Source organism: Dryobates pubescens, chromosome 6 (genome assembly GCF_014839835.1).
Source record: "Dryobates pubescens isolate bDryPub1 chromosome 6, bDryPub1.pri, whole genome shotgun sequence".
In the NCBI taxonomy this organism is placed as follows: domain Eukaryota; kingdom Metazoa; phylum Chordata; class Aves; order Piciformes; family Picidae; genus Dryobates; species Dryobates pubescens.
This window is the reverse complement of record NC_071617.1, coordinates 40,834,095-40,846,599: the sequence shown is the minus strand read 5'-3', so window position 1 is coordinate 40,846,599 and position 12,505 is coordinate 40,834,095. Positions and strand designations below refer to the sequence as shown.

The window sequence follows — 12,505 nt, the reverse complement described above, 5'->3', positions numbered from 1 at the left end:
CTGAACAACCCTGACTCAGCCTTTCTGCACAGGAGAGGTGTCTCAGCCTTCTGCCAGTATAGCCTTTTATCTACTCCAGAGCCGGTCTGAGACGCTTTCCAAACAGTCCTGCACTGGTGCGGACTTCTTAGATCTCACTGCTGGGCTGCAAAGTGCATTACCATGCTGCCATACCAGTCCTCTTACTGCATACAATCCACAATAAATGCCATTACTCAGCTTTTGAGCTGCTGCCACTTTCTTCTCTGTGTTATTATGGTCTCAACAATTGTGAACAGCACAGAATGAGACAGCTGTGTAGTAACATGACCCTTCAGGACAAGCTGTAAAAAAAAGCCTTTATTTTGGTGCATCTCCTCACTGAGGCTCGTTACCAACAAAAATTCAAAGAGATGGTCCTAGGACAAGCCCAACTCAAACCTCTTGCCTATGGAAGAGGCATTGACCCTGCAGGCAGGTGTAGGAAGTCCAGAATAGTGCAGGGTCACATTTCCCAGCTACAGCCATAGCCCAGTTACTCCATAGGCACAGAGTCCAACTCGTTCAGGAAGCGCTGACACTTTCCCATCAGGATCTTGATGGCTTCGCTCACCAGCACATCTGGAGGCAAAATACCAGTCGACTCCACTGAAACTGCACAGAGACACAAGTCAGCACAGCCACTAGGCAGCTTCAGCCTGCACCTGGCTCCAGAATTTCTATCCCTTGTCTTACATCACACTGCTCCCAAGCCAGATCTCCACAGCCAGAGTGTTACATTTTCCAGCAGGAAGCACAAACGCATTGAATCCCAAATCAACACCAAACCACAACCTTGGCTGTTATTCACTGGAACATGAACACTGATGATGGGGAGTGGGGAGGGGCAGAGACCCAGCTATACCTGCTGGCCAGTCTCTGGCTCTTTGCACAAACCACCTCGGGGTTCTACACTCTGGGGGGTACTTACAGATGTAATGGTTTCGTACTCTTGCCAGGCGCACAAGGTTTTTTAGACCCTCGTGACGGAAAACTTCTCTGCTGAATGTGTCCAAGCGTGCGTTGGCTACTCTTGCCACCTTTTTTCCTAAAGGAGAGAACACTGAATGAAGTGGGCCCCTGCAGCAGATGGGTGCTTCGTGCAGGTGACCACACCCTTCACTCCCCACCGCCCCAGGGCACTGAAGCCACCAAGACAAAGCAGCATATGAAAGCCAGCATGAAACGCTGGCATGACAGAACCGGTCTTCTTGAACACAAAGCTTGTATGTACCCCTGATCAAAACACAAGTCACAGCAAGCTCGCTACGCAGTCTTACAGACAACTGAACAGCACCAGAAGCTGCAGTCAGAAGCTGAGTATCTCTGCAGACAGGCACCCCAGTGCCTCAGCAGTCAGGGAGATCCAAACCTCATCAACCAATGCATCTGCATGTGACAGCCACTCATCCACAAAAACCAGGCTCAGCATAGCACAAACACTGCTGATTCTCAAGTAAATACTATAATACAGTTCTGTGTCTGAAAGGTTTGGGTCTAACCAGGCAACCAGAACAAAAGAACAGAGTCTCAAGCTGCACCAAGGGAGGTTTAGGCTGGATCTTGTGAAGAAGTTCTTCACAGAAAGTGATTGGCCATTGGAATGGGTCATTGGAATGGGAAGTGGTGGAGTCACCATCACTGGAGGTGTTTAGGAAGAGACTGGATGGGGCGCTTGGTGCCATGGTTTAGTTGATTCCATAGTGTTGGATGATAGGTTGGACTCAAAGGTCTCTTCCAACCTGGTTAATTCTGTTCTATTCTAACCAGTCTCTGCTAAGTGTAAGGCACTTGGAACAGAATAAAAGTACCCTTGATATGCTGGATCTCAATGACTCCAGGGGAAAAGCACTTCTGCAACTTCTCAGCTGCCTCATCCTCAACAGGCTGCAGGAGAGTAATGTCAGGAAGCAGTCGATAACTAGCTGTGGCCACAGGAGAAAACTTGGCATGATCTTTACCTGCATGAAGAGTTAAAGTCAAGGATGAGGGCAGGCCTCAGAGAACAAGAGTGCAAGGATGTTGGGGCCTAAAGTTCCAGGGAGAAAGCCAGTAGTCCAGCCCTCCCCTTCACACAGTGTGCCCTGATCCAAGCACTCGCACTCCTCTCCCATTGCCCCAAGTCACCTATACCCACAGCTCACCTATACCCTTGACACAGTGCATAAGCACATCTATTTCCTGGCCAGGTCGCAGCAGTGCAATGAGGATGTCCTCATGAACAGGTCGGAAGTCAGCATCTGGAAAGAGGTCTGTCTGGTTCCCTAAGGGCACCCACGTCATATGCTTGCTGTACACTGCAAAGAGAAGCCACAGACATCAGCCAGCTGCCACCTCACAACAAGTTGCTGACCAATATAGGACAGGAGATATTAAAAAGTAGTTTTAGCAAAATGAGGGAAGCAGCTCTCTCTGCTCACGGGGATCAGAGAACAGACCAAATCCAGTCTCTCAAGACCAAAAAAGGGAAAAAATAGCACCTGTTTTTAGGACAGATCTCACCTTTGTGATTGAAATACAGTTCATTAGGATCAGATGATTCCTTGGCTGCCTGAGGGTTTCGGCTGCATTTTATTTTCAGCTGGAACTGCAGAGTATCAATTTCTGTGCCTTCTTCATCTCCTGGGAAGGGGAGAACAGCGTCAGCCTCTACGGAATCACACTTCTACTCAGTTATGTGACCCTGATTTTCTCTTTTAAGGGAAACATTCAGTATTTCTATTTGATCCAAGACTCTCACCTTGGTTTCTATATTCGAAGAGCCGAGGGTCAGCTCGAATAGGGATGAGGCCCAAGCGATGAGCCAGAATTTCATCCTGCACAATGGATGTGTTATTGTACACAAAGACTTTCTCTACAGCCATCGTTGGCACCTTGGGGAGATGAGAAATCAAGTCAGCAAGAGATGACAGCTGAACTACATGCCAACAGCCTATCCAGCTAGTGTTCCTTCTCTCCCATAAATAATTTCCCTGCAGACTACCTTCAGTGGTATTTCTGCCAAGCCAAGCTACACCATACACCCTTACACTCAATACACTCCCTTCACCTTTCTGGGGTTTGGTTGGCTGGCTTTTAAAGAAATTATCTCAAAAGGTGAAGGGAGAGTTGATTCACTGACACTACTTAACAAGCACTATGGTTCATGCTGTTAAGGCCCTATCTTTCTTGAGGTACACGTGCAGAACGAATTTACGCTTCTCTGCCGGATCCAGAAGCCGTCTCTAAGGACTGACATAAGGCAGGACCCTCCTCTCTCTCCCCGCCGCCACGCCCCTCCCCGCTTCTAGGCCGTCACCCCCAGCTCTTTCCCGCGGCTCTCCGTACCGCTCCGACGAGTCTCGGTCCCTGTCCCCGACTCAGCCGTCCGCAGACCTACCTCGGCGAGCAGGATGCGGCGGAATGCGTTGGCGATGGCGGCGTCGATGCCCACCATGTCGAACTCCAGCGCGCCCTCCTCCTCGCGGATTATGTCCACGCGGAAAGCCTACGGAGGCCACGCGCCGTGGGTCACGCTAAGCACCGGACCGGTCCCGGTCCGCCCCCCCCCCCGCCCCAGAAGCCGCCGGCGGCCCTCACCTACCTCCTCGAAGCGCCGCTGGTTCCAGGCGTCCTCGTAGCCGGGGTAGTTGCCTGGGAAATCGGTGGTGTGGACCTGCGAGGAGGCAGAGGACGGGCCGTGAGGGCAGCTCGGAGACGGGCGCGTCCCGCCGCCCCGTTCCGCCGTGCCTCACTCACGTTGCGGACTCCGAACTCGCCCAACACCACGCGGTCCCGCATCTCGTCTGTGCTCTGCTTGGCCGCCATGGCCACGGCTAGCGTGGGGCAGGGGAGGGTGGCGCTTCCCGACACGTGACGGCCCTGTGCCCGCCCACGCGTGGCATCCGCACTGCCCCACTGCCGGCCGACCCGAGACCTCTGCAGCAGCGCATCCCCCTGCAGCAGCGCATCCCCCTGCAGAAGCGCATCCCCCTGCAGCCCCGTCAACAGCCCTGGCGCCACCACTCCCCGTGTCTTGCCGTTCCTCAACTCAGGGGCGCGCCTCTCCGCCCTGCGCCACACTCAAGATGGCGCCGGTGCCCGACCTTGCATGGCCTCGCGAGAGCGCGGGGACGGCCCCCTCCGCTGGCAACGTCACATCCGGGTGTTCTGCCTGGTGGCAGCTGGCAGGAGCCAGCGCGGGCCGAGCCGGGCACTATGTCCGCGCCGGGCGCGGCGGGGGGCGGTGGTAGGAGTGGCACCGCGGCCGACTGGGGCGGCTTCGAGGACAACATGCAGGTGGGGCCGGGTCGGAGGTGGCGGTGGTGCTATGGTGCCGAGTCGAGCAGGTACTGACGCTGTCTACCCTGGCGCAGGGTGGCGGCTCCGCCGTCATCGACATGGAGAACATGGACGACACGTCGGGCTCCAGCTTCGAGGACATGGGGGAGATGCACCAGCGCATGAAGGAGGAGGAAGAGGAGGAGGCGGAGGGCGATGCAGGGGCAGCAGAGGAGGAAGACGGCGAGTTCCTGGGCATGAAGGGACTGCGGGGGCAGCTGGGCCGGCAGGTGGCTGACCAGGTGAGTACAGCTCCCTGCCGCCTCCAGCCCCGCAGGGTTCCGCCTGCCCTTCCAGCCACTGCCAGCTTCCCTCTCTCTGCAGATGTGGCAGGTGGGAAAGAGGCAAGCCTCCAGGGCCTTCAGCCTCTATGCCAACATCGACATCCTCCGGCCCTACTTCGATGTGGAGCCCATCCAAGTGCGAGCCAGGTGGGTAGGGCTTGATCTGGGCCTTCTGCACTGGGGAGGGTATAGGAGGGCTGCAGCAGCTTCTTGCCAGGAGGAGGCTGTCCATCTCCCTAAAGTGAGCAAGCTGAGATCAGCTGCCAGCCTTGCAGCAAAGCTCAGATCTGGTGAAACACACTGTGCTTCATCCTGCTCTCCTTAATGAAGTCCCCCAGTTGGGCTGGCAGCCCTGTCACCTGTCATCCAGCGTTGCTGATTGGGGCAGACAAAAGGACTTGGGGAGGTCTTAAGTCTTTTAGTATTCAGCTGTATTATGTGGCTTCTGTTGGGTTTCTGACATGGGTGTGTTGAAAAAAGCAAAGTTTTATGAGGCTGGATGAAGAAATGTGCCTTTGCTTCCTGCCATTCTGTCAGTGATCTCTGATTCCTGAGTGGCTCCCTAAATCTTTTCATTGAATCCACCCCAAGCAATATAAGGCTTTTCTTTTTTAGTTACTTTATGTGACTCTTTGGAAGGAATTTCTGTGCCCTATGGCCTGTGACCACAGCAGAAAACATTAGTTATGGGCATGTAGAATCTTTCAGCTTTGAAGTAGTTAACCAACCTGTTGTCCTCCATTCTCTTGATGTCATTCCCTGCTTTGATGCAGACTGCTGGAGTCCATGATTCCTGTCAAGATGATTAATTTTCCACAGGTGAGTTCCTTTTTGCTGGATCAGACTCTGGCAAGTAAGACTCTATGGCTTAATAATACACACTAAAGTAGTCCACTTCATGAAACACCTGAGTTTGTTAGGTGTTCATCTCCCTGAAAACGTTGTTCAACTCTTTCATGTGGTTGTTCCAAACCTCGGTGTGCTTCCTTTAGTGCTGGTATACAGTTCTAGACCTCTAGACTTCACACGTCCCAGACTCCTCATCACACAACCTGTTCTGTCTGGCTCCCATCAGCCATGGCCTTGCTGTTATTTCTCAGGCAGCTGGGTGATAAACTTCATCCAAGCCACTTCTCACTTCACATAGGATGGGAAGCCTGCTATTCAGGAGCACTAACCACACCTTCCCTGATCTGTCTTCTGTAGAAGATTGCAGGCGAGCTGTACGGACCCCTCATGCTGGTTTTCACACTGGTGGCCATACTTCTGCATGGGATGAAGACCTCGGATACCATAATTGTACGCTGGGTCTCAGTGATAAGTTGTGGTTTGGCTGGGCTCTAGATTGCTATAATGACACTAGAAATGGAGAGGAAATGTCTTCCGTGGTTGAATAACATTTTGCTGAAAAGCATATTAATTTGAGGAAGAACCTGTTGGTTTGGGAATGGGAGGAAGGATGCATCAGAAAGTCTCGATGCCATGCTGCTGGGAGGGCTGGGGTGTAGCTCATGTGGCACCTTGAATGCTGCTAGCCAGCTATTTGGTAATGCCTAGAAAGGTGCTGGGACTTTCTAAGGTGGAATTTGGGTGCTGGCAGGGCACTTCTTTGATTCCTTACTCTGATGCTGTCTTTGCAGAGGGAAGGCACACTGATGGGCACAGCCATTGGCACGTGCTTCGGTTACTGGCTGGGTGTCTCCTCTTTCATCTATTTCCTGGCATATCTGTGCAATGCCCAAATCACAATGGTGCAGATGCTGTCACTGTTGGTAGGTACAGATGGAGCCGCTCCAAGATGCAGGTTAGCTGTGCAGTGTTCTGGTAGAAGCTCTTCCCTCCAATGGGAAAAGTCCTTGTAGATCAGTCATCCTAGGTAACTGCACTGGAGAACAACCTGGAAATCCAGAACACTCTTCTGACCAGCCCCACCCCAGCCACTGTGACAGCACGAAGGCAGCTCCTTCATGCAGGCCTCCTGGTTTACAATCCCTGATCTGTGTGTCTGGTGGTAAAAACCCAGGAGATTCCAATTTCTCTGGAATCTGAGGCTCTTTCCTGTTTTCCATGTTGCAATCTCTGACATCCCCATGAATCCTTCAGACAGATTATTTGGGTGTAGACCGCTGGTAAAATCTGCCAGTTAACTCTTTGGCATTAAGTGGTTTATGGAGCTTTGCCTTGGTGAAGCACTGCAGAAATAGGCTGCTCATGGTCTTGATCAACAGCCCTTTGTGTTGGACTGATGTTTATAACATGGACATTTTTGTTTTGTCAGGGCTATGGTCTTTTTGGACACTGCATCACTCTCTTTGTCACTTACAATATCCACTTCCACTCCCTCTTCTATATCTTCTGGTTGGGTGTTGGCGGACTCTCTACACTACGAATGGTAAGGGACAGGCAGCCTGGGGCCCTTCTCTCCTGGCAACAGAAAAAGGGAGGGAAGTAATGTTTGCTTTCCCTTCCTTGGGCCTTGGCACTTCATCTCACAGCCAGTCAAGCTGCTACAAAGAACTGCCTGATGCTTCTGGGTCATTTGGCCCTTGACTTACAGAGGTAACGCTTGGATTAGTATCTTCACCCTTTCTAGGAGCTGCAGGAGGTTTACTCCCATACAGCCCTTGCCATCATGGAGAGTCACGCATGAGCATCCTGCAGCAAGCCTGGGCAACGTTCACCTACGTGAAGCAAAGTCAGATTACTCTGAATTTATTGGTGCAAAAAAGGCTCTGAGTAGTGTTTCCACTGGCTCTCACTATTTGGCCCATCCTCCTGTGTGCTCCTGACTTTGCAGTGCCAGAGGTTCAGGTAGCAGTTACCTTGTCTCTAATCTCCACCTCTCTTCTAGGTTGCTGTGTTGGTGTCACGCACTGTGGGGCATACCCAGCGGCTCATCCTGTGTGGGACCCTTGCTGCTCTGCACATGCTTTTCCTCCTCTACCTGCACTTTGCTTATCACAAGGTGGTAGAAGGTAAGCAAGGGAGATAGGAAGATACATTGTTAGATCTGGGGGAAGAGAAGGTGCTTTTTGCACTCTGAGAGAAAAGATGGACAGTTTAGGTCAGACCTGAAGGCACCTGTGCCAGTTTCCAACCCAAGAATCAACAGCACTGGCTTTATTAGAGGAAGCTATCAGAAGTAGGGCAGCAGGTAGACATTGGGTAGTTTCTGTGCCACTGAGTTTTAGTACTTAAGACCTCAGTTGTGAGGCAGGTCTCCTTTATTTTTTCCCCACAAGTGAAGTGCAACAGCGCTGACTGTGATTGCATGCAGATGTTCAGTCTCTTCCTGAATCTTGCTGAAGTCAGGTTGCTTTTCTTTGATCAAGAAGTGGGTCAGAAGTGTTTCTTCCTTCTTTGTGTAACACATTTTTTACCTTGTATTGTAGAACACAGCAGTCATTGCTGTTTGCCAGACTATGTACGTTCAGGTCCCCTTTCTGTCTCTCTCTTTGTTTTCTCCTAACAGTGTCTCAACCTCCTTTTAATTAAAAAAGAAAAAGAAAAAAGTTCCCTACAACTAGAGCATTTCCAGATCCCTAAAAATGCAATTTTGCAAGCCTCTTTATGAGTTTAAGCAGACCTACTATTGATGTTTCAAATAAATCTGCATGATTTGAGGTTACAGTGTATGATTACAAATCCTTGTAGACTCTTCTTTCCTGGATGCATTCTTACAGCAAAGGTTCTGAGCCCTGATCTGCCACTCTTTAGCAGATGAAACAGGATAAAATACACTCCAAATAATTTCCTTCAAGGCACTCCAAGACTGACAGTCAGTCTTGAAAGGGTAATTGACAGGGACTGGAGGACACTCGCATCAGTATGCGTGTTTCCTGCCAAGCATGTTCTGTTTTCATTGCTGTAATAAAACTTCCACACCGCGCTCCCAGCTGCAGCTCCTGATGTGACTCTGCAAGTGTACCACAGGATGAAAACTAACAGTTGGTCTAGGAGCAGGGATGAGGTGGGAAGAGAATTTTATCAGTCTGCTTTGGCAGAGCAGCATCCCTGGCAGCCTTTGCCTTCAGGTCAAAGGGCAAGGGACTGGATAAGGCACCTTCAAAGTGAAAGGATCTATGTTTCTCTGCCCCAAGGACAAGCACTGATCTGTACCCTGTGGTCTCTGGATGGAGGTGTTCACTGCTGTTCTGTCCCTTCCCATTGACTGATAGGACTTCACATGTCCTGGGCCCTGCCACCATCAACCACTACCTGGTCAGAGAGAAAAGCAAGAAGAAACGTGCCACCTTCATCTGAACTAATTCTTGCCACTCTCCCATTTTTTTTCTGTTGCCTGCAGGTATCCTGGACACATTAGAAGGACCCAACATGCCACCCTTTCAGAGAGTTGCCCGAGACATTCCAGTTGTTTCCAATGGTGTATTGAACACAACAGCCAAAGCCATTGCATTGGCCCTGTAGTTTCACAGACTTGGACTTCACTGCTTTTGAGGCTGCATAGGGCTTTAACAACCTGCCGCCTCTTAGGAACAGGACAGAACAGCAAGAAGTCTTGGTTTTGTTTTCCTGGACCTTTCCTTTGGGTTGCAGTTTTGGGCAGCTGAGTGGACTGCACCTCAGTGACTCAGAAGAACTATGTTTTTCTCCCATTCAAGTCTAGGCTGTCTTGAGTAGAGTGGTTCTGTTGCCTGTATGTTCAGCTGGGGCTTTCCCAGTGCAGTTTGTCCCTTACTTCTCTTTTTGCTTGCTGATGTAACCCCAGGGGTGCCTGCTCTGTTCTTGTCCTGAAGAGGGAAGAATTAAATTGATGCTGGTGCTGAGTGATGTCTTACTTGAGTAACGGAAGATCAGTATTGGGTCTGTACACCCTTAGTTGTCCTGCCTAGACTCAAAACAGGATTCCTTGCAATTTTCTGCTGTCCTACTTCAAATGTTCTGTGACACATAGCCCATATATGGCACATTTTCCATAGCCCAAGAGGCACAGAAATTTTAATTTCTCTGGAGATTTTCAGGAACAGCACAGTGTTTAACTGCATGCTCTTCCTTGTCATGTTCTACATCGCTCCCTCCTTTTTGACTTGGTCCAAGCTGCTCTCTCACCTTGCTGTCCCTTCTTCTCTATATGCCTGAAATGTATCTGTCCCCCTGCTTTTACAGCACCTTTTGTTGTTACCATCCTTCTGCCCATGTTGCTCTGTGGGACAGCAGTTGTGACTGCAGGGACAGCACGTTTTCACATGGTCTTCTGTGGGTGTTTGCATTAAGAAGCTAATTCAGTCCACCCGCATGCAGCCTGCTCTCATGTCTCGCAGCCATGGGACTTTCGTTCTGAGCAGGAGCATCCTGCTCCCCCAGACACAGTCTGCTCCATACTGTCAGGCTTTTCAAGCTGAGTCTAGACCTCGTTTCTGAAAGGTCTCCTGGAGCCTTAAGACTCCGGCAAACTTTTCTCCAGCTTTTCCATGAACCAAAGGGAAAAACGGGAGAATGCGGAACGGTAAATTGGCACATTTAGCATACTGGTGCAAGAAAGCTCCAGTAAGGACAAGGAAAGCAAGCAGCCCAGCTTAGGTTTACTTGCACTGCAGTAACTCAACATTGAGTAGTTCAGATACAGCTTTCCCTCACTGCTCTAATTTGTATTGGAAAGATGTTGGCTGATAATTGGCTTTTACCTCTTCCTGTAGCTCTGGATGACAGGAGGGGAGAAGGCACCCCTTGAAAAAGTTCACACTTAGGCTGAAAAAAAAGCCAAGATGTTTCTCCTTGGTGTACCTACAAGCTAGCTGTGCACGAGGTGGATAGCATGGCAAATACACACTCATGCCCTGCTTATATTAGTGAGAGAGGTTGCGGCTGTAGCGGCATTCAGTGCCAAGCAGCAGTGACAGAGAGGACGATAGCACCAGCTATTGTTGTCAGGCCGGTCATCTGCTTCAGTTAAAACAAAAATGTAACCAGACAGGACTTGAGTGTTTTCAGTCCCAGACCTATTTTCCACTGTTTGCCTTCTCCTGAGTTCAGAAGTTGTTCCCCTTCCAAGAGCAAAAAGCTCATCTGCTAACACACACATACACGATAAACCTGCTCTCATTCTCTTCCCACACTCCTTGAGAAACTTAATTTGTCTGAAGGACACCACTCAGAGAAAGTTACTTGAGGGAATTAAATGCATTATTTGGGTGAGTAGTCTCCACATTTTTTTGACCAGTTGAACCACTTTAAGCTCCTAGAATTTCTTTTACTTTCAAACTTGACAAAATAAAAGTTTGTAATGCTGACTCAGGTATTTCCCTCTGTAACTCCACAGGAGGTTGGTTTCCATTTCACACTTCTTGCCTGGCAGCCTAGAATGGGGTCTGTTTCTCTTGGTGCAAACTCTCCAAGCACAGGCAGGGGGGAAGGAAAGGAGAAAGACATAATTGTCACTAGAATAAGTCCATCCAAGAGGAAAAATCATTCTGAGCCAAACTTTGTCACTGCTAATCTATGGGCAGTTGGAGAAGAGCTGTGCTTCCTTCTGCATCTAGCCACTTCATTAAATCAGAGGAATGAAGCTGTGCCCACTTTCTCTATGTGACACAGGAAAGAACAGTAAGCACTCTTCATGTTTGCCCTGCAGAGTTTGTGTGTCATGTCAGCTGTGGACAGATGACTAGGTCAACAACCAACCACCCTCTTGGAAGCTGCGGGCTTGCTATGCTTCAGTTCCTCAGCCCTGATTAATTTTCTGTGCAGCAGCAGCTGGAAGCTGAGCTGTTCTGTACTGCCAGAAATTCAGTACTCAGCTGAGTGCTTCAACATCTTTTGCTGACAGAGATGAACACATTTTCACAGAAAAATACATGCATGATGCAGTCCCAGGGAGCATGCTGAGCACACAGCCTTCAAGTCCTTGTTCGAAGGCATTTCAGTGCTTATTCAAGTCCTCTAGTTATGAGGACAAGCCTTACAGCCTTATCATGCCACATTCTCTCTGCCTTTGTTTTCTACTATGGCTCTTGCAGCAAATCTACATTAATTTTCTCCCTCCACCCTTGCAGCAAATGCAAAATATTCACCTCCTATCCCCATCACCTCCCCCTGTAGAGGAAGGGTAGCCCTGTCATAACTGCATAAGCCCCTTTTCATTAAACATTAAATAAGCAAAGCTCTCCTCTGCAGTACCTGGAAGTCCAAACCTTACAGTCCATCTTTGTTGCACTGTCACCTTAGTTGTGTTTTGGGTTATAGTTAGGCTGTTTATTCCTCAGTTTGGTTCCCTTCCTGCATCTAGTCTCACTCTAGCTGCTCCTCATACACTGTTTTTCTCTGTTCATGTGTTAGCTCTAAGGACATCAGTATAGACATCAGCTCTCATTTCTTGTGCCTCCAGCAGGTAAGCAATAAACTACCCTCCTCATCCCTGCTGGGTAACTGCACACAACAGGGAAGCAATACCTAGTTCTTCACAAAATACCACTGCCAAATTCCCCTCTGCATAGCTCCTACTTAGGTTTAGTGAGACAAAGCTTTGAACCATTAGCTACTGTGCCACTTTCCCCAATGTATTTGAGCATAAAGTGAAGTAGGATGTTTGTCTACGCAATGTGCTCCTGACAACAGGCAGTGAAGATGCTGGTACTAGGGCATCTTCATCACTGCTTTGAGCCTGCTGCTGCCAATTGTGGGACATGTCCCAGGGGCTTTCCTTCAAGCACCTCTCTAATAATAGCCTGTTAAACAAAACATGGGTTAATTAGTGCCTGGAGGTAACTGCAAGGTGAGATTGAGTGCAGTCTTCCCTTCGACCTGTACATAGCAGCTGGTACCTTCTTGTCTACCACTCTGACAGTCAGCCTTGCAGCCCTGAAATATGGTAGAGTCCCATTCTCACCTGGACCATTTCATGTGATATTAGAGATCAGTCTCTC

At 49.6% G+C, this 12,505-nt stretch overlaps 2 protein-coding genes across 2 annotated transcripts; one reads left to right on the top strand and one right to left on the bottom strand.

Annotated features, from left to right (window-relative positions):
• Positions 1-94: 94 nt before the first annotated feature.
• POLR1C (RNA polymerase I and III subunit C) lies at positions 95-3,955 on the bottom strand. The gene is made up of 9 exons (XM_054162506.1): positions 3,757-3,955; positions 3,602-3,673; positions 3,398-3,505; positions 2,759-2,891; positions 2,521-2,640; positions 2,163-2,315; positions 1,830-1,979; positions 950-1,066; positions 95-633 (listed from the first exon to the last, which is right to left on the bottom strand). Exons 1-9 carry the CDS (start codon positions 3,823-3,825, stop codon positions 515-517), a joined length of 1,041 nt encoding a protein of 346 aa, XP_054018481.1. The 5' UTR covers positions 3,826-3,955; the 3' UTR covers positions 95-514.
• Positions 3,956-4,160: 205 nt separating this feature from the next.
• On the top strand, positions 4,161-9,718 carry YIPF3 (Yip1 domain family member 3). The gene is made up of 9 exons (XM_009900174.2): positions 4,161-4,296; positions 4,374-4,580; positions 4,663-4,769; positions 5,396-5,441; positions 5,829-5,921; positions 6,263-6,394; positions 6,901-7,014; positions 7,474-7,597; positions 8,929-9,718. The coding sequence occupies exons 1-9, from the start codon at positions 4,216-4,218 to the stop codon at positions 9,048-9,050; spliced, it is 1,026 nt and encodes a 341-aa protein (XP_009898476.2). The 5' UTR covers positions 4,161-4,215; the 3' UTR covers positions 9,051-9,718.
• Positions 9,719-12,505: the final 2,787 nt, after the last annotated feature.

What these genes read in the sequence shown, in the direction of transcription:
- POLR1C (XM_054162506.1), bottom strand. Translation starts at nt 3,825, where the DNA reads ATGGCGGCCAAGCAGAGCACAGACGAGATGCGGGACCGCGTGGTGTTG. An exon ending in GCGAGTTCGGAGTCCGCAAC is followed by an intron (nt 3,674 to 3,756) that starts GTGAGTGAGGCA and finishes GCCTCCTCGCAG; the next exon opens with GTCCACACCACCGATTTCCC. An exon ending in GCCGCATCCTGCTCGCCGAG is followed by an intron (nt 2,892 to 3,397) that starts GTAGGTCTGCGG and finishes CATCTCCCCAAG; the next exon opens with GTGCCAACGATGGCTGTAGA.
- YIPF3 (XM_009900174.2), top strand. Translation starts at nt 4,216, where the DNA reads ATGTCCGCGCCGGGCGCGGCGGGGGGCGGTGGTAGGAGTGGCACCGCG. An exon ending in AGATGATTAATTTTCCACAG is followed by an intron (nt 5,442 to 5,828) that starts GTGAGTTCCTTT and finishes TGTCTTCTGTAG; the next exon opens with AAGATTGCAGGCGAGCTGTA. An exon ending in TGCAGATGCTGTCACTGTTG is followed by an intron (nt 6,395 to 6,900) that starts GTAGGTACAGAT and finishes TTGTTTTGTCAG; the next exon opens with GGCTATGGTCTTTTTGGACA.